We start from the raw sequence: 26,698 nt of genomic DNA on the forward strand, positions 1-26,698 counted from the left end.
CTACAGGCAGCTCGGAGTTTGATAGACATCAATCATCCACCCCCACGCTCACAACCCCCCCTCTCAGCTCCGCCACTTTGCCCATTTTTGTATTTTCTGGGAACGACGGCAGGCGTGACGCTGCCAAGATGCCGATGATAGGAACCGCCCAACGAGCTTCACTTTTGCTCTTCAGAAACCATGGGTGATGTCACAGAGGCTTCGTCCATCTGTTTTATGCAGTCTATGTTTGGGACTGCAGTAGGAACAGAGCACATTTCTAGTGCAGCAGACAGGGTGACTGCTTTCAATCCAATCAGAGAAATATTTAAATGTTCTAGATATCAGAAGATTAACTAGCAACAACCATATGGCATCATATATGTTTTCCCCCACTAATCTAATGCCTTCACTTGAGAGTCTACAGATCTGGAGGTAAATTAGACTCGGCCTAAGACTTGGGAGACAGTGACATGAAGTATTGGTAGTCAAATCAATTTCCCTTGACATTTAAGTAAAACAAAACAGTGGGAGGCCACCAGAAATAATGATTGTGATGCTATTACCAATGACATTACATCATTGGAGATACTATAATGCAATAATAATAATAGAATATATGTACAGAATAGAAACCTGGACTTTAAGGACTTGATAAGTGATCTTTCCAGGGAGAAAGCTCCACGTTGGGCTCTTGTGAAAAAAGCCATGCAAGGGCCAGTGATTGTGAATAGGATTGTAAGAGCTTGACTCAGCAATAGTGTAACTTTACCTCTCCTTGATATCTTATTACACAAAGTTCTGCCTATTAAAATGTCACTATTTAATTGTAAAGATGGGTCCCAGCCATTGTTTGGTTGTAAATCTCCACAGTGGTTTGCTTGTGATCTTATTACATTCAGTTCATGTGAAATCTTGCTATTTTTAAATTCTGACCCTACCTAATTTTTTTACAGTTTTCTTCAGATTTGATCTATTTATTTATTTTTATTTAATTTATTCAATGATAATGTTCAGTGATAACTCTCACAATACAATAAATCATAAAAAACGAGTGGCCATTTTGTTTTTGATGGTGTTTTAGTTGAGATTTGATTTGTTTCTCCACAGATTATAAATGCATTTTATTTTCATGGAAGAGGTTATTCTGTATTTAAGTTTTGTATTTTAAGTAATTGATCTTAAGATTTTTTTAAAAAGTATTTTTTAAAAAAGATATGGGTTTTGGAATATAAAACATCTGTCTTGCAGCAAATAATTTAATTTAAATGAACTTCATTGTATTTTTAGTGCTTCCCCTACCAAGAAGACATGTTTTTCTTTTCACAAATATAGATATGATAGTGAAAATATCATTAAATTTTTACTATAAATTGTATAGTAAAATTGTATAAAACTTAAATTTAAAATAATATTTTCCTATTTTTGGTCGTTACATGTTTTTTGTTTTTTTTACTTAATTGCATAATTAATGATTCACGGTTGTTTGTAAAGTAATTAAAAAAATAAATACAAAGTAGATTGGACAGAATCACCTCACTCCCTGCCCTTCATGCGTACAATAGACTGTGTAATTGCGTTTGTCTACCCTCATGATGTATATTCATATTTTGCTTTTATTAGTCGTCATTCTCAACACATCGAACATCGCTCACGTTCCGTTTAGTCCGACTGCACGTGAACGCTGCGCGTCCCATCCTACGTGAATGCAGCATAAACTGTTGAGGTGATCCATGGCAACAGAGGAGCAGCCACCAGCAGCAGAGCCTGTCCTGCACACTCCCGTACGGCTTATCTCGCACACATTACCCCAGAATCCACTCAGTCTCCGTCACAGCAGCCGGGATGCACCGGAGAAGAATCACTCTTAACGGCTCTCGTTGATAAATTTCGGTATCAAGGTGACCGACCGGGAGCCAGTCAGCTGCCTGATTACAGCTCCACATCAGCGCCAGGTGACAGCAGACGGTGCCAGCACTACGGAACACTGTGAACGGACACGTTTTATAACGGAGAAGATGGTAGACTTGAGTGTTTCAGGAGATTGAATTTAAAAAAGAAATAAAAAAAAACACCCTTTGGTGTATTATCAACCGGACCCGAGCAAAATGAGACCAAATTTTAACGCTCCTTTGGCTAAAAAGGCTTCATATTTTTGATTAACTCTCGCTGTGTCTCGGTAAAAACCCGACACCGTCCCAGTGCTCTCTGCACCGCCCGCTGGCCGTCTCTTCAGCACCGTCCAGTTCTCCGTTGCTGCCCTCATCTCTCCGAAGCATCTCCGGCATCATCGTGAAGATGGCGACGGGGTCGGGTTGGCAGCAGTATTACTGCCCTGCCGGTCAGGGGAAATTTACTTCATCCTCGGCATCCACCGGGTCCTTCCAGTCCGGCATCGCCATGGAATATACCCAGGATCTGCACCTGAAGATGAGCAAAAAAATTGCACAGCTAACAAAGGTAAGAAGTGTTTCCACGAGGCCTTTTCTACTCTCAAAACAGTAATTCAACCCTTGAGTTAGACCCTGTACGCTCCCTTTCTTGGCGCACCAGACTCCATTTGTAATTTGTCCAGTTTTGTACTTGAACTCCTTTTATTGGACATGTCGCAGATGTGTGACAAAATTGTGCTACCTGCATGGATTTTTAAGAGTATCTGAAACATTCGGGGCCTTTTTAAGTAAAAAATATCTGTATCTTTGATAAAAATAATGATCTTCCAAACTTGTAAAACACTGCCTTCAAGAGAAGATTGTGTTGTGGTATAACTTTGCTGCAGGTTGAATAACAGGATTAAACATTGATCTGTAGCTTTCTGAGTTTTGTAGGAAATAGGAGCTACAGCCTCTTTCCACATTCAAGGTTGTGACTTTTAATGCAGTTGTTTCAGATAAAAAACTTTGACACTACTTGATAATGAACAGATTGGATTGCTAATATCTTTGCTTTTGCAAGGGTAAATTGTATTCCCTGCTGTTTTCTTCTTTGTAATTTGTTCAGTATCTTTTGATTTATCTGTTATTTGTCACATAATGCACATTTAATTTGTACAGCATTTAATCTTTAGTTTACATTAAATTGTATGAGCAGTTGATGTGTTATGTTAGATGGAGGAGCTCTTTGACAGTGATTACCTCAAGGAAAATCTGCTTTTCCTCAATTGCTGGGATTTTCTCCCACACCAATTGTACCTGTGAGTTTTCAGGGGTATTTCCAAATATTTATTGCCCTGAAAATGAGTGCTTTTTATCTCTGCCCTGCCAAAATGACAGGGTTCTGGCATCTAACAACACCCCCACAACAGCCACTACAGGTTAAGGGTCCTGGTATGTCATTACCATCAAGCTTGTGGTCTACCAGATCCTCAAACACATTTCTAGGTATTTTTCTTTTCTTTCTTAAGATCTATGCTAATGAAAATCTAGATGCCTGAAGTCAGCAATAAATCGGAAGGATTCACTACTGACTCCAGCCGTGAAATTTGTGCTCAGTATTTCTCTTTGTGCTGAGAGTGGAGGCTGAAGAAAAACATAATTCAGCAGCCATGGGCAAGGCGTGGGCCAAATCTTAGTACAGTGACCTTGCACACAGTGTTTTATTTATTTATTTTTTTACTTTTAATGCAAAAAAATGTTTTAACTCTTAAAATATTACACCTTTTTGGTTTTTGGTCTGCCTTTTTTTAATGTAAAAATGCATGTAGGACCCTTTTAATCCTAATCAACATCCATTATTTTTTTCAAGACAGCCTCAGTTGTCAGATTATGTGACTATAATAACGTGAAATTAATAGATACAGATCCATAAAAGCCAACAAAAACAAAACAAAACAGAACATATTACTATCAGGACTTTGTAGAAATAACACATGGATCAAGAGTGAACAAGCCTTTTCTCATCTGCGCGTCATTCTCTCAACTTTTGGTTTTTAGGGGAAAAAATATTGTCATTGAATCAAACTCATAACAGAAGCTATTTTCATATTTACACATTTTTTCTCCAGCTGTTTTTTTTTTGTATTTATTTATGCTCCTTTTTTACCACCTATCCTCACTGTGGCGCCACCGTGCATCAAAAACATCTTCTTTCTTTATTCTAGCCAAAGAGGACCATTATTTTTGTTCTTTTCAGACAGACATAGAGCTTTCTGCTCACTTGTTGGCCTTTAGGTGCTCCTGATTGGACATTTCTGTTGGTTTAAGCTATGTGATTGGTCAAAAGTTTGGCAGGAAGTAGCTTCATCATCATTTCCAGGTCAAAATAGAGGTTTCTAAGCAACATAGTAGGGATAGCAATCGTCTTCTTCTTCTAATTCTTCTTCTTCTTCTTCTTCGTCTTCTTCTCATTATATTTATTATCATTAATAATAATAATAATAATAATAATAATAATAATAATAATAAGAAGAAGAAGAAGAAGAAGAAGAAGAAGAAGAAGAAGAAGAAGAAGAAAATGTGATAAATAATCATGTTATCGTGGATCACTCAATGGGATATAGCAAATAGAATAAATCTTATATTTTGCAGCTGGATTGTAAACCTCTTGAACAGGATATAAATGTCTGGAAAATTTCTTTAGATCAATGAAAGGGTGAGTTATTCATCACAATGTACCCCAGAGTTACAGTTTCTGAGGAAGGGTTGACAATATAAGTGACAGCACTTGTGTCGCTGGAGAGTTTTAAAGGTTAATTTGGAGTTTAAGTAAGTCAGCTCACACTGTGAGCTCCATGTCCTACATACTGTCAGATTTGCAGCTTCTGATGTTTAAATTCAGATATGTAGACATAAGGTCTGGGAAAAAATGACAGTCAGTGTTCAGAAGGATTTATTTGTGATTATATATGCAATTCATTGGCTAAGTCCCTTTTTTAGGAGGTATTATTGTGGTTTTGGCACAGTTGGGTGACATGATGTATCACAGATCTCATGTTTTACTGCAACATAGTGGAAAGAGTTCAAATCTAAGTTTTGCAAATGCCTTCATTCCTGTATTTTATCAGTGTTCAGGCTTGTGTGCAGCATGTATTAAAACTGAGATACAGTATTTTCTGACAAGAGCATCGCAAATGAAACAATAGTGGAGGATTTTTTTTTTTTTTCCCAGAGTCGCATGATTCCCACAGGCGGCACATCTGAGCCCCTCATCTCTGGTGCCTTGTTGTATGAGGCCACAACAAAGCTGGGGAATATGGCTGATGGCGTTTTAGGCCATCTGCTCACACTGACCGCTAATCTCTGCAGAGCCAGAGATGTGTTCAGGAATAAATATCAACCTTGAAACTTCTCTGAGCACCTCTCCTGAAACGACCCGGGCTGAAAATATTCCGAGGACGAATCGAGACTGATTGGAGTGTCTGAATTTTTAATCTCGAATTGAAACCACCCCGCTCTAATCCTCAGTGCCTTGCCGTGCTTTTACCTCCCAGTTTGCATATTGATTCATAAAAATCTCCCACCTCCCAGAATTAGTTTTAATCCCTTTTGTTATTGTTGTAGTGGGTTTTCCTCCCTTTTTGTTTTATTTATGATTTGTGATCTGATCATCAAGCAGAAGAAAGTCTTGCAGCCTTCTAGTTACAGTTTACACCAGTGCAGATGTGCCATCCTTTCAGTGAAACCCCAGCTCTAAAGGCATTTGCAGAGATTTCATGCAGTTAGTGAGTCAGTCATTGATTGCAGATCTCTTGTGGTTCTGAATTTCATAATTTGTGATGGAGGATATGTTTGCTGCCACTGTTATTTAAGAGTTTTTGCAGTAATTGTTAATCCCAACAAAGCTGCTTTGTTGTGTAGTTCAGCCTCTGTAAGGATTTTACTATCATTTTTCTTTTCTTTTTCATTTTGCAAGGCTATATTTCGTAAGTTTAACTCTATGATTGGTTAGCTTTCATTGTTATGCCTCACAAAGAAGGCATTGTAGGGATTTTGATGCTATTTTTTTAACAATAATATAAGACAATTATAATAAATGATAATAAGTCTAAGTTTTGTCCACAGCTTTTGAGGTTCAGCTGCTGTAGAGGAACTGGAAAGTAGAGGGCAGCCTGTTATTTTGCATAATCAGAAGAATAAGTTATAAAAATCTGTTGTCTAGCCTGCAGTGAGTGAGTGTGTGTGTGTTTCATCAGCAATGCCTGATTGACTTTAGTCTAGAAGTGAGTGAGCCAGAAAGAGACCTGAGATCTCCAAGCACTTCTGGACGAAGGGATTGGAAGAGAGAAAAACAGTAGCGGTGTGTTTATGTGCAGAACAACAGCGTCATGTTTATGGAGCAAGGATAGGGACATTTTTGTAACTTATATCTGCTGTGTTGTAACAAGTACACATCAAATCTTTATGTAAAGATTATTTCTACAAATCAGAAATACAAGCAGATTCAGTCCAAAACATATTATACCCAATCAGATTTCTCTAATTCCTAACCAATCACAGAGAGGAAGGTTGAGGTCTGCAGCCAAACATGATGTCATGTGGAAAAGTACAACTGACAGTTTGACTAAGACCACCAAGACTGACTTAGCTCCCTAAAGGTGAGTCGGTTTATGGAAACTTGAAGGTTTCTTTCAAGAGAAAGCGATTTTGAAAATAAAAATCCCAAAAGTGAATTGGTTTGTGATTTAATCTTTTAAATTCCAGCTTCAGTTCAGTGTAAGAAATATATAGAAATAGAAATAAAAATATATTTATAATACAAGATTATTCTAAGATTAATTAATGGCTTCACTTACCAACGTTAACGTGTTATTTGAGATCTAAACTTCAAGAACATTTAGAGCGACTCCGCTCAGTAAAGCAGTCTTTGTTTACTTCATCAGGACATTTTAAAAACTGGACTGTTTTTTTATCATCTGTGGGTTTTTTTTGTCTCAGCCTTTTAATCATTTATGGAAAATTAGCCGCAAATGTGACGTGACTTCACAGCTGAGTGATGCTGTTTAAATGACCGACGCACAGGAATCACGGCTGAAGGAGTGGATTTGTAAAACCGAGGAAGCTGGCGTGGTCCTGGATCAGGTGCACCATTTTTCATGAAAATAATTATGCTCCTTTGTGATTTGCTAATTGTTATAGCTTTCATTTGCAATTTCAATTTAAAAACAATCATTCAGCCCTTCTGGAGATGGAAAACATGTCTTTACCATTAGCTAGTTCCACTAAGTGTTCCTGAACATTTTATTTATTCATAAACTGACTTGCCTTTAGGGAGCTATAGTGGTTGTGCTGGTCTTGGTCAGATCTTTCCATGGTTGGTTAGTAATTCGACACATCTGATTAGTTATTGAGAAGGTGTGTAAAGATATTTTGTACTTGTTAAACTGACTTGTAATCCATACTAATCCATACTGATTTAATTGTACCTTTACACTTAGGTCGCTAACTTAGCTCCACACATTTTGTTTAACCATGTAAATAAAACAGTAACCCGATGTTATATAGAAGTATGAAGTTGGGTTAAAAAACAGAGGAGCTACACCACCTTGCTTTGTTTTCCTACAGACGAACAAATAACAGGGCATATTAAAAATATGGAAAGTAAAACTGAAGCTTTATTCCTGCATATGCAGGGATGTGACTCCACCACCATCATACAGACTGAGAATGAAGTCTAGACATAGACGATAAGAGGCTTTACTAATGTCTCTTTATTATATTTAAATGATATTTTAACTTAAACATTATCACATTTTTCATCCCCAAAGTATTGCCTCTTATCAGGACCTAAAATGAATAAGAGTTAATTTTTTTCCATTATGTAATATCCCCAGCTTCCCCCAGTTTCACGCTGTGGCTGACAATATGTTCAGTACTGTAGGAAATAAATAATGCTGGTCATAGAAACAATAATGGTCTGCCAGTTCAATAAAAAAACAATGGGAAGGGATTGTTTTTGGTTTTCTCTTTCTTTCAGTGACAGCACTGCTGAAACCCAAAACACAGTGTCATCACTTGGCAGCATGTGTGTGTGTTGATGCCATAATCAAGGGGTGCTTGTGCAGCGATCCATGTTGCACGAGTGGGCAGGGTTAGAGAGCAGATGGTCGGATCAACACGACTTCAGACTTAGAGCTGCTCATGGGGATTTTTAATGTCACAATGGTTTATGTTATAATGTTCTTTTTAAAATTGCCATTAGAGTTTATACATTTTTAATTAAAATTCATATTACATGTTGAGTTGTATGATTAGAAGAGTAGAAATTCACTTACCACTACTTATCCTGTCTTTAATACCTTCAGTATTGATGGTTACACAAAGCAGTACTTTCTATTCTTAGACCTATTTTTCCTCTCTTTATGCCCCATGTAAGCAGCAAATTGGATCCATTTAACATCAATACAAAACAATGATGCGTTTTCTTTTAAAATGTATGAGATCCTGCCCTTGTTGGTGCCGTGATGCAGCATAAATTTGCCTCCTTGTGTTGGACTGGTGACCTGTTCATTAACACTAATTACCATGACCCAGAGCTGTCTGTAGTACTATCAAACATCTCATCAAACCCACCTGTTGACATTTCTTTGGCTCTGTAAAGGCTGTCAGAGAGCAAACTTGGCACTGAACATGCTAGCTAACAGGGATGACCTGGAGATGCATATATTGGTGATCATAACCAGCTAAATGTTAAAAAAAAAGAGAGAAAATTTTCCCTATGCGATTCTTTTATTTTTCTTTGGTTAATTATGTTTTCTGTAATACTATCAGTCTGTATTGTTAAAAGCTCAACACATTAACATGTTATACCTCCTCTGCATTTGATTTAAGCACCTTGTAAGACTAGCTTACCTGCTATCAAAGTAGAGCTTCAGGCTAACGGTCAGACATTTGGGTTTCATGGTTGCTGTGTGCTCATATTAGATGGATTAATATAGAAACCTTTAGCCATCTTCCAGTAATATGATGTTACCTCAGGTAACGATAATTCTGAAGCCACAATTGGGATTTCTTGCTTCATCGTTGGCATCTAACCTCTGGTTTTCGTACTAACATCATCAGGTGAGGGTAAACTTTCTTGTTGGAAACATTTGTAGTGTAAAACAACATTTTGAGATTAAATAGTGCCGATTGGCCTTTAAGTGATCACTTTTTAACAATTTTGGATGAATATCACCTGGTAACATCCAGTAACGGTGATCAGAGCACCTCTTTTGTCTGGTTTGTCCCTCCTGGACTGATGTAAATACATGGTGGTGCATACATCAAAGGCGTAAGCAATAAAGCCTGCAAAAAGGAGCCATGGAGGTAGAGTGGCCATCCAGCATATGCAAAAATAATAGTTTATTCCAGAGCTTTCCCAGTTCACATGGCAAGACTGGAAATGTTTCACACTAGAACTTTACCATTTATCTTAACATTAGGAGATTTTATTTCTTGTTACTTGTTTCCCAAATTAGGTCTTACTTCTATATATAGGATTACCGAACAGTGCATTTTGCTTGTTTGGAGGATCTTGTGATGTAGTATTAATATTAAAATATGCTCTACAAAAGCCTGCACATTCATGACTGAGTATGTTTCTCTCCGTGGTTATCACAACTGTAAAATGGCAACATTTTTCTCTTTCATTTGGGTAGAAAAGATTTAAAGAAAAACCTTTTTGCAATTTTTACTTTGAGCATTTAATGATTTTCCTCATATTGTGAGTGAGTGGTGTAAGAAGAGTGGGGTGAGCAAGCGAGAGTGACGACGAAACAAGCTGAGTGACATGTCATTATAAGCTGCTATTTATCACAGAAAACAGGAAGTGCTAGGTGCCACTGTTTTGCTTTGGAAAGTACTTTCTGGAGGTGACAGGTGTGAAGATATCGGCCACACATTTCAGCTCTGCAATCTCTGAATATAATTTTATGGGTATGAAAACACAGGGGACTGTGGTGTGTATGTGTGTGTGTGGAAAGCAACTTGCCGCTGCTGCTGTGAGGAGTGCAGCTTATTAACCTCTGCAGGATGTTTCTTCCCTGATTGTCACAATTCTCTGTCAGATTTCATTAAGATACACCCACACAGTGACGCACACACACCGACACACACACATAAAGAGAGACAAGGAGAAAGATGGCGAGTGAGATGGAAGCACGTTGGCCTCGAGCGCCATCCTGTTGACATACACGAACATGCTGAGACACTCATGCACAGTGGCTCATGGAGGTGTTGAGTCACTCTGAATATTGACCTTGAAGATTTCTTTTGCTTTCTGACAAGCAGAAATCTTACTTATGCTTCAGCAACAGGCCAAACATGGAGAAGCACATGTGTGCCGATGAATCAGACAAATACCGAGGGGAGGTTCTCCTGAGAGCTGGTCGCTGTCCTCCACCTGAAAGATGGTCTGTAAACCCAGCCAGTGTGTTTTTATTGTTACTGTTTATGAGATGTCTGACCTGAGCGCTCGCTCCAGCGTGGTCTGGTGGGACTGAACTCAACAGACTGGAAAAGCTGCTATGAAACCCGCCTCACTGATTCACTGAATGACTAATGGTAATTCGAGTTCTTGGAATTTGTAAAGCCTGAAATAACACAGGAAAATATACAGTAGTGTACCAAAGTCTTGAGCCAGCTTGTATTTCATTGTTTTGCCTCCAAGCTGCCGGTCTTCAGTCATTCTTTGGATAGTTTTTTCATTCGCTCGTTTTCAGTCTCATCATTCTACCTGACCCTTTTCAGGAAGGATGTCCCTTCTTTAAGAATGGCTGTCAAGGAGCTATTCTTAAGGAAGGGAAACAGGAAGAAAAGGCAGAGGTTATGCCACATGGCACATAATCAGAGGCAACAGGTCAGATGGAGGGATAAATCCGCCCCAGAGCCCCGACAACAACATTACTGAATCAGTGTGGGATCATCTGGATAAAGAACAGAGCATAAGGCAGCCCACATCCTACAAGAAGTCTCGAGACTCCCGAAGACTTTGCATAAAGAAAGTTTGTGTAAAAGGCTTCAGACTGTGTTGAAGAGTAAAGGTGGTCAGACCAAATATTGAGTTTTAAGCTCATCAGAATTGCAGCATAATATATTCAAGAGTTTTATAGTTTTGTATAAAATACTATGGAAATAAATCTGTTCCAGCAGATTTTGAATTTTATGAGAATTTTATAAGGTGTATTCTCATTTATTACTTTCTCATTACCATTTAAGTAATCAGCTATAATTTAATGGTGAACTTATAATACAGTAATAAACATTGAAAAAACTCAAAACAAAACTGATTTAATTCAGTCAAAACTGAATTAGGTTCAGCTAGTTCTTCATCTTTTCTTCAATCTAAGGAGCTGACAGGTGAAATTTCAACCACTCGATGGGTAGATCTTCCTATATGTGCTGCTTGACTATATTGCACAAAATCCCTATTTTGTGGTGTATTTTTTACTAGCTGACAGCCTTTTTGACATAGTAATGAAATCCTTGTTTCTTGCAGCAGTGCTGATTATATAAAAATCATATCAAGCTCCCCTGGTTGTTAGAAAACGGGATGAACAACAGCATCAGAGAGACACAGGGACAACAAAGCTCATCTAATCATCTGACTCGTCACCTAAAAGGAGCCCTAAGGAGTTTTAAACCTCTCACTTCTTCTGTTCAAGCCGTGTTTTTTGTGTTTAGCAGGGTTCAAAGCTACAGTAAAGGTGCATCACGAAACAAACAACAAGAGCACAAAAAGATATTTCCGCCACTTTTATAGGCCAGTAATGGGCCAGAAGGCTGAGAGGCATCGAGGCTTTGCCACAAAACTACTGTAACAAGCTGCACTCTGCACAGGACTGCTTAACCGTTAGGGCTTTGACGTGATGTAACCGTCCATCTTGTGGCCATATTGTAATTCAACAGCTTTGCAGAACTCTGTGTTTGTGACGGTATAAAAATCCCAGTAGTGCTTTAGAAACAGTGGAGTGTTGAACCGTTTCTACAATCCAAGGTTTCTGCCAGCATATTGAAAGCACTGGCAGCATGCAGAGCTGATCCAGTCTCCCCATGACTCTTCATAGCATCGGAAATAAATTTTTAAGATGCAGTCACAGAGGGTCAGTTCTGTTGGAATCTTTTAACATGGATGAGACCCCACCAACCGCGTGGAATGGTGAAATTGTTTGCAATGCAGAAATGAGTTGTTTGATATATCAGTGATTGCAAGACACTTTCACAAAGAACAACAGAGCTTTAAGGAGGGATTTTAAGGTAGCTAGAGATTTCTTTTCCCAGAGTTCAGTGGGAAAAGTTTCATAAGATTGGGACTTTTATGAAGAAGATCTGATCTCCCTTTGTCTCCCTTTGAAAGGCTGTTATGGGCTTTGAAGGTGATCAGCAAGAGCTAATGCAGCCAGGTAAGCGCAAGGGTGAACTGTGTAGGCCTTTTTGTTCTGGTAATGAGTCTACAAGTCTTTAAACTCAGCTGGAGATAGTGGAAGGAGCCTTCATTGATACCAGAGTCTAGTAAATCACTGATGTGACTGAGTATAGTGCCGCAGAATTGGTGTTTATAAAAGAGTTTAATAAAGCAGAAGCTTTGCAGTGCTTTCATAGGGATAACTGCTGAGCTCTTAGTTTTAATGGGCCACTTTTTGCTCTCAGGTTTTAGACTTGTTTTATTGTCTGACCACAGAAGAAGAGAAATATAGAACAGAATAATCCTTTAGTTATCCCTCAGAGGGGAAATATTGCAGCAGCATAGAAAAAAGGCAGAGTTAGAAATAAGCATAGAGAGATGAGATGCAGAAACACAGATAACAAAAATAAATTGAAAACAGCAGTTTTATGCAGTTTATGAGTAAAGACTGGACACAGCATCAAGGCTGGAGATGGATTCAGTTAGAATTTAATAAAATACCTGTTAATAAAGGAAAATCTGACTTATGAACCTTAGCAACTCTGAGAAAGCTAAAAAAAATTGCAAACCTTTGCAACTGGGGTATATTAGGTTGGCAGGAAAATCTGTGCAATCCATCATGACAACTGTAGGCTGGATCCCTTCTTACCTGTTTCATTTCTCACCCACCTTATCTTTCCTGTGCTCTCCTGTTAATGCTCATTTTAACTCTAATACAAATTTGCCTTAAGCTGCTGTATTATGCAAATAAATGCATGAAATTATGGTTAAATATTAATTCCCCAAATAACTATATATTTAAATATGTTAATTTTCAATAGTTAAAATGGTGAAATGTGCAAATAGAACATTTTGATTTAAAGTCTCTGTAAAGTCTAGACCTCCGAGTTTGACACAAGCCCACAAATCTGAGAAGAGAAAGGAGCTTTTTGGCTGATGTTGTCAGTACTGAGCAAAAATCTGAATTTTAAAGAATAAAGTTTGCTCCAGCTTTCTCCTTTTTTCTTGGCAGCAGTCTACATGGCCACCAGGGACCCAGCTTTACTTACTGGGTTTTATTACACATTCCCTTTTTTCTGTTTCTCTACTATTTTCTTTTTCTGACATTTTGCATAACACAGTCTGTAAATCCCGTTTTTTTTTATGTCATGCTTTTTCTTTATTGGTTCATAGAAACATGTAGCTGATGACTTCCATGTTGGGTATCAGCTGTGATCACATTTCCCTTTGCAGTGTTTTAATGAATCAAAGATTAAGTACATTTAAAGTTGGCTCTTTAATGTATTGAGCTTCATTTGCAACTTGGGAAGCTTTTCCAGGAGCTGGGGTCCCTGTGATTCCAAATACAGGAACCAGGAGCTAAAAACGTACCCAGGGAGAAATTTTAGTCCCAAGAAGCAGCCCTGGAGGTACAATAATACATCTGTCCACAATAACTCATAACCATTTACTTTCAGTTTCACCATAACAATGGCTTTTACTGTTTAAAAGCACAACATTTAAACCCAGGAAAGGGTTCATTGAAGGAGATGACTGTGATTTTGAAGAAATCACCGGGTGCATGTACATGATACGAGTTAGCATATTAGTACCCATGAATGAAAACACACATTACGAGGAGGCATTTCTGCACTGCGAAGGAATAACAGCCTTTGCAAGCAGAGGATCACCTATGGGCAGCCTATCAGTCCACTGTGTACACACATGTAGAACAATGTCCTCACAGTTGTGACCAGCGTGCTGTCAATTCTGTCCCTGCATGCTTGGCTAAACCGTTGTCACTTGCTCAACTGCTGGAGTTTTGAGACCCTGGAGGCGGAGACTGTGGCTGACATGTCTTATCCTCTGATTGGTCGGTTTCCAGTCGATAACAGACCTAATGTCAAAAAGAAGTGTTGTCAACACATTTAAATAAGCTACGCTGAGATTTGCCATGTCTATAAAGTGTGATTCTACTGAATTCCTGGGAACCTAGACCCCATTAGACCAGCTCCTGATAAAAAACTACATCTCCAAATCTGGGCTGAATGTTCGAGAGGTAGATGTAGTCCAAGAGTTAGGTACAGAACGACATGACACAGGAAAGTCAAGTGGAGGAACAGGTGAGTGGAGGAGGAGACAATGAAATAAAATAAGATACCAACAGCCAGAATGCAAATTGTGTCACTGACAGCCATCCATCCATTTTCTACCACTTAACTGGGATTGGGTCATGGGGGCAGCTACCTAAGCAGGGAAGCCCAGACTTCCCTAACTGTCCCACCGGGAGGGACCCCGGGGAAGACCGAGGATATGCTGGAGGGACTAGGAGGGACTACATCTCTTGGCTGGCCTGGGAACGCCCCTTTTACTGATTAGTAAACATGCTTTTTATTGCTATGTTGAAAACAAGCAACCCATATTAAAACTACTGTTTTGAAAAAACAAAAACTGTAAAGACTTGTAAAGATAATTGCCAAAACTCTTTTTAACTCAGCCATTTGTGTTATGAAGTGTAGCTCCTTCCAGGTTGTGACACTAAGAAGAAACTCAGTAAGAGGAGAAAAAAATCTGAAGAGCTTGAGCTCTGAACTGGAGTAATCTTAAGCAGTCGGTTCAGTCGAGCATGACACCACAACATGGCAGGTCTGTGCAAGAACTTTCATAGAGAAGCAACAGCCTCTCTAATGGACAGAGGAAATCAAAGCAGAGCTCTTTGGAATAACAGTGCATCAGTTTGTTTTAAGGGGATGAAATAAAGCCTTAAAGAGGATCTTCTATAGTGCTGCAGGGCTGCTTGCTGCCTCGTTGAAAGAAGGAATCAAACTCGTTAAAGGAATGATGAAATCAGATTATTAAAGAATTTTCAAAAAGTGTTTGACCAAATGTTAGAATAGAGGGTTTTAGGCAAAGACAATAGGAGTTTCAGCATGATGACAACCTTAACAACAGAACACTGCATTTTACTCAAACCAACCAAACTTCCAGAAAAAACATCACACAGTTAAAACTTCTGGTTAAAACACAGTTAAAGTTTGACTTAATATGATAAAATAACCTTCTAGTGTTACAAAGTCTAGAATGCTATGCAATCAAGTGCCCAAGTATATATTTAAGCTGCTTCCAGCTACACGTCAGATATCAGAGAAACACTTGTGTGACACATATAAAATGATCGTCTGCATATTGTTGCATTTTAATGACATTCATTAAGAAAAAGTAGATGATACACTGCAATAATTTCTGGTTATTCATGTCAGTCCATTTCTATAGAACTCACAAAATGATCTGGAGATAAACAGTCATTCTTTTATGGTTTCCACTTTCTTTTTCTGCCTTTGTTCATTTTCCTGAAGATCATTCCCCTCTTGGCTCATTCTAAAACTGGCAGGCCTGTTTACTCTTGTTTCCCTCATGTCCTCTCTGTTTATCAGCCTGTCCTTTCCTCCAGCTAAAGGACATCCAAACAACAGCAGGGCTCACTATGACTTCACCCAGCCTCCAGTCTGTCTTCCCATTAAGATAAGATTAAATCCTGATCCCTAAGGGGATTTTAAGCCATTGTAACAACAGACAATGAAAAGTGAAAGGATATTTATGGTTTCATGATTTGACAATTACATTATGAAAAAGCACATACTGAGTTTGTGGTTGAGAAATGTAAAATAATTATAGCAACTCAAAGGAAAAGCAGTCATAAAGTCTGTGTGAATTTGCTGTGCATTTTCAATCATGTAAGCAGAGTAATGTTTCCACAATTTTAAACTAATCAACAAAAATCAATGTTTTATTATACTTTTTGTAACTTTAAGCCAATCATTTGAACTCCAGTTAGTTTATGTTACTCATGGGGTATAATTTCCCTTTTCTTTACATTTGACTGAGAGCTTGACTGACTTGCAATCTGATGACTCAATGTTCCTCCTTTTAAAACTGCTTTTTGAACAGTGGATTGGGCCTTATTGATTGGACAGTGTATGCGCAAACATTGCTTCTCTTCTCTTTGCCTCCTCATGGCTTTCAGTAAGATTTTCCTTTAGTTAGCTGTTATTTAATGCTCCTTATTTATTCATGTGTTCATAGTTTACTTTAGCAACAACTAAAGGGAGGGGGGGGATTAAAATAAAATGTGACAGAAAACAAATGCTCTGATTCTTTAACCAAGGCGCTGTAGATTCAACCCATTTATTAAATCTTGTTGATAATGGGCACTTGGCAGTCCCAGGCAGCTGAATCAGACAGAGTAGCAAACTCTTCTGTTTTTCAAAATACCAATTTACCAATAACATGATGTTCCTCTTTTTAAATAATGTAACTGCAGACAGTTGTTCCCACCTTTGTCTGAGTGCAATAAAGTTAAATTCTTCTGTAATATTCAAAACAAAATTTAAATAGAAACACTTATTATTATTGTATCTGTGCATTATTTAAATATATATATAAATGTGACAGAGAATATATATATATATATATATATATATATATATATATATATATATATATATATATATATATATATATATATATATATATATATATATTCTCTTCTGCAGACCATTAACTGTAAACTCTAGAGATGGTTGTGTGTAAAAATTCCAGTAGATCAGCATTTTCGGAAATAACCATGCCACATTCATCCCTTTCTTCCTAATTCTGATGCTTAGTTTGAACTTCAAAGTCGTCTTCACCATGTCTACATGACTAAATATAGTGAGTTGCTGCCCTGCTAGTGGCTAATAAGCTATTAGTATTAAGCAAAAGAAGGACCTATTAATAAAGTAGCTAACAAGTGTATTCCTTTCCTTGTATTTGCATAGTGGAATTTATTTTATGGATTTAGTCAAAGTTAAGTTTTTTCTTGTTGGATTGTATGCTGTTACACTTTGTCCAGATATCATTCTGAGAAAACTTTACTAAGCAACTTTACGAAGCACGAGATCAGGAGCAAATACTTGGACTGGAGAACAGCCCTACTGGCAGGAATTGTAGGCAACAGAAATCTGAATCAATTGTAATGCTCAGTAATGCATTTCATTTAATCATTTCATTTTTGTAATATATTATAATTACAGTGTGTTATGTTATGACTATCTTCTTTTTTTTTTACTTATTCACAGTATTTCATATGATAACCCTTGAAAATGTTAGATTTGATGAGGCCGTACTTGGAAGAAATGTTCAAACTATAAAAGTTTTTCTTTTAGAAAAGAAAGTTTCAGTAATGTGTTCATAATCTAAAACTGATCCTGAGAAATGAAAGGCAAACACTTCCAGACAGCTTCTAAAGTTGGAAGTAATGAATGTTCAATAATAATAAATCCCAAAGCAAATACAATGCACGGCGAATCAGCAGCAGCTTCCTGATGAAATAACTTTTTTCGGAGTGCTTATTTAACTGTAAGCTCATACACATTCAGACAGAAAATTACTTTTAATTACAAAATGGAGTCACAGTAAATGGCTCCTGTTCTGGGGAAAAGTGAGAATGACTGATTAATTTCAGAGTGAAACCCATGTCTGTCTCTCTGCTGATGACAATGGAGGGTAGAAAAAGAACAAGGACATGATAGAGCTGCAGTCACATCGAAGACTGTATTTGCCTTCACACACTAAACGAAAAAGGAAACTCAGATATAAAAGGATGCTTTTCTAAAATCGGCTTCACAGTGATGAGCTGATGGAAATGGCTGGAAGGATTTGTTCAGGACTTGATTTGGATCTGCTCTAATGTGGTCTGCTTTCCTGCGTGCTGATAACTTCTCTTTATTTTACTTGGTTAATGATCCAGGAAGCTTGGACTTGTTCCAAACAGGGGTGACCCTGAACGAGGATGATATGATATATATATCCAATCATTTATTGAATGATTTATACATAGCTGTTGGAATACATTTTCTTTCTAACAGAGAAAGGTTTCTGTATAGGTTTGGAGGAAAAGTTTCTGTCAAAAGATTTGAGCACATTTGCTGCTTGAAACTGCCATAGTTTCTGTTTTTGATTAGTTTTTCTGTACCTTTATGTGGTTTTTCTCTGGGCTTATGTTCACCTGTTGGGGTGCCACTATTAAATAAATCTGTAAAATAATAAGAAAATGAATGAGGAAATTAACACAGGCATTAGGAAATAAATAATAAATGTGTTAATAAAAAGAAAAATAACAAAACATGAAATGATTAAAAGCACGTCCTTATTTATTATTAGGTATACATTGTGATGCTATTGTTAAGCCCATATTGCACCTTATTGTGCCAACCTGCTGTGTCATCTCATTTTCTCATTTAGGATTTTTCTAGTCTCAGTTTGTTATTATTGCAAATTATTATTTTGTACTAAAGGAACCAGCCCAGCATTACGTGACAGCTGCGCTTTTCTTGACGACATGTCACATGCCAGCAATACATTGGCTTTTATAAACATGCATCATGACTGATTCAGCAAAGAATCACAGGACATTTTCAGAAGAAGCAAGGAAAAGAAACAGAGAAAGCAACACAGCAAGAGACAAGACAAGAGACATCGGACTGACTTTTACTGACTAGAGAGATCACAGAGAAGAGACAGGAGGCAAGACTGATGCTGAATTAGCCATCGTTAGGGTACACCAAAGTAAAAAAAAATATGCTGAAATTCATTACTCCTGCTTAAAAAATGCTAATGTTGTTAAAAAGAAGTCTTATTAAATAATATGGAAAGTAAGGGAAATAAGATTAAACGTCTAAATTATGTCAAATTGACAAGAATTGTAATTTTGTCAGATTTTTAATCAAACTATCTCAATATTCCTTGTATTTCCTGGTGTAACTGTACACATGGATTTCAGTAACTGGCACTAAACCATACGGTGGACAGAACCCTGTCTTCTTTCAGTTAAAAAAAAAAAAAAAGATATCAGTTTGGACCACAAATCTGAGCCTGTGAAATTGTAGAAAGCGTCTTCGTGTTGATGCTGTGAGCTTTTCAGTGAAACAGCATGTGGACAGTTAGTGGTGGGTTAGCAGCTCATTATCACTTCAGCCGAATGTTTTACCGGCTGGTGTTAACGGCACCACATTGCTCTGCTTCAGCTCTCTGATGTCTGACAGATCTGTAGGTGAACTCTAACAGGTTTTGCTTGTCTTTGTGTTTTTTTTTTATCACTCCATTAAATAGATGTGCAGACATACATGTTCACAGCATCTTTCTTGCAACGCTGCAGCCAGGTGACTAGCATGTTTTTGGTTTGATAGGGCAATTATGAGCACGTTGTGCAAAACAAGCTTTTTTTTCTCAGGATCGATGTGCAATTGGGGTTCGCTCAGTCCTTCTATGTCTAAAATATAACAAATGAGATCACAAATCTGAACACACACACAAATATGCAAAGGAACTGAGAAGCTCCAGGCTACATATAGACACTGAGGACAGAGCTAATGGAATTCAGCATGCTGTGACAGTGAAAGCAAAACAGAGCAAGAGAAAGATGAGTCGAGTGATACAGAAAGAGCTAAGCAGTTCCCAAAGGAACCCGCTGCCGAGCTATTCTTAACACCCTCTCCATAATGATGGACTCATTCATAGATCACGTCTCGTGCTCTGCAGGTTTCTGACTTTTTGTGATGAATGCTGAGACCAAAATATGACTGTGTATTGTCACATAAGAGTTGTGCAGAATGACCGTAAGCTCTGCAGCGAGATCTACAGTGTGACTCAAGAGAAAGTGATTACACCTTTTAATGGTTTCTGTCCAGTAACCAGCCTGACGCTGGAGTAGGATGTGCTGATGTCTGCTGATCAGGCAACATGGTATAGAAGAGAAAAAACTACTGAACCTATTCAGTCTGGATTTAGCTGACTTTCAGTCCACCTCTTGTATCATTTGGCATAAATCAGCCTTATCCTCCCTGTTTCCCTTCCTTAAGAATGGCTTCTTGACAGCCATCCTTCCATGGAGACCATTTATAATGAGGCTTTGGCCAACAGTAGATGGATCAACTGAAGGTTCAGATTCATCTCTCAAGTCCTGTGTCAGGGTTTGCTGGATTTTGATCTTATTTCTTACAGACTTTACCTTCACATCCTGTGCATCTGCTGTAGGTTTTGGGCCTGAAACAAACTTTAGACCATGCTGAGGTAAGCCAGGTTTTTAGCTAATAGCTCTCTCGAAATCTTATTTTATTTTAGTCAAGCTGTGATTTTTTTTGTGTGTTTTGTGGATTCTGCTAAATAATTGGGAAGAAATTATATTTTGAGAGGCTGGAAGTAAAGTGCTGCAAAATATAATTTAAGATCAGTTCTTTGTCAAATTGTTTGCATAGACATAAAACTGGTTAACTTTTCAGTGCTTCACGTTGCCTGAAATTATGACTTAAAAGGTCATTTTATTTAACCGGGCTTTCTTTATATTGTTGAGCTTGATGAGTTAAGTAGCCGTGGTTGTGCTTCTTCTTTGCACACCCTGCAAACACTGACAACCTTAAGACAAAAGAGGACAGAGAAAGATTAGGATACAAGGGTAAATTACACTGTGAGCAACAAGCACAGTCCTGACATCACTGTATGTGGACATGTTTCACCATATCTCAGGTTAATAATTTTTTGGTTGTCATGGTTAAATTTGGGGTGAGGAGAAAGGTGAATTCACTTTTCAAATACTTTGTGTGTGTGTGTGTAGACCTAATGGGAAAAGTTTTTCTCCTCTGCAGCCGACTAACTGGTATAGAAGTGATAGAGGATGTGCTTCATCCTTCAACAGCTGTGGGCACACATCCACACACACACCAAACACCTAAAACCAGCCATCTGAGGCTGAGGTCACACTAGATCAAGCTGTCATTGCCACAACCAACTGCTGTGTGTCTGTCAGTGTGTGTCCATCAGGGTAAAGCCATGCAGTGAGGGGGACAGCTGCAGAGACATGGTTGACTGGACAAGCCGGCCACCACCTGGACACACACAAAATGAAGAAAGATGGGAAAACATCAACAAGGAGTCATTAACAGAGTGTCACTGCACATTTAGTCAACAGAAGAGGATGCTATCTGCTTAGAATTGAATATGAGGTGAATCACGTCAGTTGCAAGCCTGCAGTTAATCTCAGTCTTTCTTTTTTTATCTACAACAAGTCAGAAAAATGGTTAATAATACACTTGAACATTTGTAATATCTGGAGCAAAGAATTTACAGATGGAATGATTTATGAGGATTTATTAGGGCCCGCAATCTAAAAATATGATCTCTGTTTTGACCAAAAAAGCAGCACATCTACAAAATACAAAAAGAGATGAAACCTTCGCTGACCGATCACTGTTGTAACACTTAAATGATTATCAATCTAAAGAAGGAGATTCATTTTCTGTCAGTTCATTAAGTGACTGATTGGCTCAGCTCTATCTACCATTTTAAAGCCATCTGAAGTAAATTAACTGAAATTATTTCTGCAGTTATGATTGATGAAAATTTTAATTAAGACACAAATGACTAAAATAGAATTCATAATTAACGTTAGCAATTTCAGACAAGTTCAACAGGTTTTTTTTGTCATTCATTTGGCTCAGTTGCTTTGAAAAACAGCTAGTTGTCAGGTGCATGACTGTCCATTAATCTGACCAAAAAAGTTCTGATTTGTGTTGGGTTTAAAGTAAAACATATTTTACTAGATGCAGAAAAGTTGCAAGAAAGCACCAAAGTGCTTGTTTAAATATAACACCGACACATTCAGGTGATGTTGGACTAACAGACTACAGTGCACGGGACTAAACTCAACAACACTACTTGAAACCATCATGCACAGGAGGAGCAGAAATACCGTGAGATGTTAGCTGATGACAGAGAAGCAAACTGAATGAGATCAGATTATTACATCAGGCTGAAAGTGGATTAGAGAGCAAACTATTGTAGCTTTGGGTCGGTGCGCCTGGTGACTCATCTGACCTGATTCTCAACAGCAGCAGCAGAGGCAGCAAAACACAATGAAGCACAAACCTATCATTTTACCTTCACTGTGTACGGAAGGATATGTTTTTAACATATTCTTTTCAGTATTTACATTGATTGCAATAAAATTCAAACCTCTGTTGTTAGGTATTGCTGATAAAAGCATTTAAGATTAGATCCGATACTTTGAAAAGGTTTGCATCAAATGGGTTTTTATTGTGAAGATAGAACAGTGTAACACTGTTCTCACAAGGCAGTACAGTCACACTACCTGTGTGTGTGTTGTCATCCCAGCTGCTGTGTTTTGGGCTGATACCTGGTCCAGTCTGCACATGCATGTTAGTGTGTAGCAAACATGCAGATTTAACTCCACTATGCTTATTTCTGTCTTTTAGTAACAATAAGCCCATGTACATGATCATAAAAGTCAGCAAAAAAGTTATCAAAAAAATTGGATAATTGTGAGTAATCAGACAATTTGATATGTACAAACTTACATAGTGATGTAAAACTCAATCTCTCTGTTATCCAGTTTTATGTTGTGGAACTTGGGGGTGCCTATGGTCTTAGCGTTAGCTGCTAATGTGGGAGCTAATAAGCTGAAAAATAATACAAATGCAAATGTATTACTTTGTTTAGACACCATCTTCCTGCTGCTGTACATCACCTTGTTTTTCTTTTATGTTCTGGTCACATTGTGATTGCACCACGTCCATCTTTTTGACCAGAGGATGTCAAAATGATGGAAGCAACATGGTATTTTGCACATGCACCGACATAAAATAACTAAATAAATCAGATATACAGGACTACATGCACAAGAGTATTTGGGAGAAAATCTGACGTATTAATTTGATTTGTCATAGTTAGATAACTGCCATTATCTAAATAAAAAAAAATCAGATTATGCTGTCTACAGTGTATCTTGTAATTCCAGAAATCAGATTATTGTTATATTTTTGGTGTGCATGTAAATGGGCTCATTGTTTGGGAAACCCTGAGCTATTTTTTGAGTCTTCATCGCTGCTCTGATGCTGCGCTATTAAATAACACATTCCACTCCCCACCAGAGGTGGCGCTGCATCACAAATTACTAAAGGAGAAGACCAGACACATAATGAAGAAGAAAACTGGTTCAGCTGTTGGTTAATGCAGAAGAACTTCTATTGCCACCACATAACAGCAAACCATGAAGCTGCATCAGATCCTAGCACTCTTGGGTTGAACATATTTCTGTCAGAACTTTAACCAAGTTCTTCCACATCTGACATTGAACCATTTCTCCAGGCCAGAGCCCCCTGTCGTCCCACACACATATGTTTTGATTGTGTTGACCCACGATGCAATGCGCTGAACCCACCGTGCACTTTGCTTTGTTGTCCACATCTTGTTTTTGACTTGAAGCAGACTGAGATTCACGTTTGTAGAGTCTGCTTCTTTGCTCTGAATTTGTGCATTCACAATTCCCCAAACAAAGCAGACTTTCCATACAAATGAAAAGGATTTGAATCAAAAAGGCTGGTGTGAATGTGCCCTTAGTTTCCTTCATCGAAAGATGAATGCTGCATTATATGTCTTAGCCAAGATTTTAACCCTGACATGCTCATGAATCTGGATTTTATACTGTGCAGCAAAACTGAAGTGCGTGAAAGCACAGAGGCTGCTTTAGTAATCAGCAGTAAGACTATATGTTCGTGTCCATTAACGATAGCAGTGGGGGTGGACTCTAAGCTCCCATATGCACCTTATGCATCATCTCAAACTGACTGGGAATAAATTTAAAGCTGTGCCAGGGAACATCACAGATTTATTCTATTGTCCTTGATGATATGCATAAAAAGAGGTCCTTATGATTGGACTACATTGTCTCAGCTGAAAACAGCTGAAAATCTAGTTTATGCAAATGTATTTTTATTAATGAGTTGTTTACTTTTATCTTAATTTCTTGGTAGCAGTCAGAAGTTTGCTGTATGCCTGTTTTTAATCAGCAGGAGCCTTAATTGCTCATAATCACTCAAAGTATCTCAATCATCATCAGTCTGCAGCATGTTCTGTTCCTTTTGCTGGTTAGATTGCACCTGACTGCCAACCTGCCCGCCTTGCTTCCTTAACTCAATCACTGCTTTTAGTATGTGCGTCACCAGCTGAGGGAAAATTACAGGGCTTGAATGAAAAATATTTTCAGCCACTTATCGCTCGCTGACTTTTTTTCTCCCCTTATCATTCGTTCACTCATGCTCCCATCACCCTTTTTTTTTCCAACCTCCTCCATGTGTATAGATGGCTGTGTCTAGTTACCATGGCAACCCTTGCGATAAGCCTTGCCAATCAGACGTGTATGTGCGTCTATTTTTGTGAAAGACGTATGTTTAAACTCTCTTTTCCTTCAGTCCTCACCTGTCTCTGCAGTGTGTAATTAGTCCACCCACACATTTCTTAGTATATTTCAACTAGCACCTGTGGAAATTTTAACTTCAGGAGTTAAATGTTGCAAACTTCCCTGTCTTCCAGCTCACTGCAGAGGCATTTCCTACACACTGATGGAAAGAAACAGACACCGCCTGATTTCTGATGTTATGGAAAATCTGAAAAACCCACAAAACGTCACAGCTGCCATAACACACAGCTAGAGCTGACATCAACAAGCTGCTGCTCCACTTCATTTATCTTTCTGGATCTCATTTCTTATTGACTGTTCTCTAACAAGCTGGGCCTTTGCTGATTTGGACATCAGTATCAGGGCTTTTTTGTTAAACCTGAAAGCAGATTAATTTAGCTGGATGAATTTAGTTTAGTTGTATGTTAGCTACATTACAACAGTAATGCGTTTTAAATTTTCTGGGCAGCTAGCTTGTTTCACAAGAGGCCAACAGCCAGCTTTTGATTTCTGTGCATTCAGAAAATGTATTTGTTTTTTGCTTTTTTCTTGTTAGCTTCAATTAAAATACCAGAGACCGTTTTTGCTTTTCTGTGGGGTACTGTTTTTCTCTCATGGTGACATTTATGGTTTGTTGTCATCATTACCACACACGCAATTCTTCAAATGTAAAGTTCTATCTAAGGTTTCTTAAAGCAACACTACATAAAAATCTGAAAACTCTTTGCTCCTCACCTATTTTGACTGCACACTAACATTCACTATGCACAGTCATGCAGCTATTGTAGCTCTCTGGCATCCTAGGGCTGAGTAACCACACTTCACAACTTAGTTGAACTTTACAGCACTGAATAACACCAGCAACTAGATATTAGAGCTGGGCGATATGGCCAAAACTTTTATCACAATATATTTCTTAATTTTGGACGATACGATTCCGATATCGATATAAACAATATAAAAGCCTCAGAAAAACTGAAAAATTAATGTTTACCTTTTATTTGTATTTAAGGCTAAATTAGCCTTCAAACAAAGAAATTTGAAATCACCATCAAAGGTCAAATTAAAATTCTACCTTTTTCAATATTAATATCTTTAACTACAACATAGGGTTTTATGTTATTCTTAAAGATTTTAACGAAGGTTCTTCAACTAGGCTTAAAAATAAAAGTACTCAGAACTGCTACAATAAACAAAAAAAGACATATTCTATGAGCAGAAATGCTTCAGATGCACTGTTGCCTGATCAGCAAAACATGATAAAACTAAATTCTTCAGTCAATATTTTCTTTATTTTTTAGTTTAATTTTATTAAGTGTAATTTGTTTTTTTTAATTATATTTTCATTTAAAATTATATTTTAATTAGTCTGGAACATGTCAACACTTTTTAACTTTTTAAATATATTTGTCCACACTCTTCATTAATAAACATTAATATCTGATGGTTAGCCAGCGCGGGATCAGCCAGCAGCAGCTTTGTACGTTTCATTTCCAGCCTGGTGATGAAACAGAGCTGATCTCCTGCTCTGATGCAGCAGCTGCCGCATGAGGTTTGGACAAATCTCGTATGAGTGCTTTTGGATGGAGGGGGTGGGGGGGTCACATCTGCGTTACACTGGATCCTCATTGAGAAAAGTAAACTTATGTTACAGTCCCCAAAAGTTTCCAATAATACCATAAAAAGGCACTAGTCGCTAAAAAAAAAAAAAAAAAAGTCGCTAGGGAAGTGAAATCAAACAGGACAAGTTGGCGACACTGAGCCACACCAGTTCCGTACCATCGAGTTATTCTTTGCTCTCTTATCAACTATTTTTTCTGCGTTCTCTTCGCTTGTAGAAGCTTGTTCCGTCATGTTGCATTACAGACATGAGCATTCGTTTTGTAGCTAAAACTAGCAGCATTGGAGCTTAGCCTAGCCTAGTCTAGCCTAGCCTAGCCTAGCCTAGCCTTCTACCTCGCGCTGAGCACAGCCAGCTGCTGCTGGGCTTGGTCGGGCTCTTTGGTGTACGTCATCACTTAAGTAGCCAATGTGTAGCAGCTCTTTCTGTTTGGTGTGAATCACTGGCGTTTAAACGCTGTAATCATATACTGTATGTATGTTGAAATATCGGAAATGTGTTCAAAACTCATA

The 26,698-nt window shown here is 38.0% G+C and overlaps 1 protein-coding gene across 2 annotated transcripts in view; it reads left to right on the top strand.

Moving 5' to 3' along the window:
• Nucleotides 1-1,666: 1,666 nt before the first annotated feature.
• fam184ab (family with sequence similarity 184 member Ab) overlaps nt 1,667-26,698 on the top strand; it is a 151,849-nt gene continuing 126,817 nt past the window's right edge. Inside the window, exon 1 of one of the 2 annotated variants that reach the window (XM_041976202.1) lies at nt 1,667-2,439. In XM_041976202.1, coding sequence (XP_041832136.1) covers nt 2,278-2,439 — 162 coding nt within the window. In that variant the 5' untranslated portion in view covers nt 1,667-2,277. The remainder of the gene's footprint in view (nt 2,440-26,698) is intronic. The other variant, XM_041976203.1, reaches the window with a different exon arrangement.

This window comes from Melanotaenia boesemani, chromosome 22 (genome assembly GCF_017639745.1).
Source record: "Melanotaenia boesemani isolate fMelBoe1 chromosome 22, fMelBoe1.pri, whole genome shotgun sequence".
In the NCBI taxonomy this organism is placed as follows: Eukaryota; Metazoa; Chordata; class Actinopteri; order Atheriniformes; family Melanotaeniidae; genus Melanotaenia; species Melanotaenia boesemani.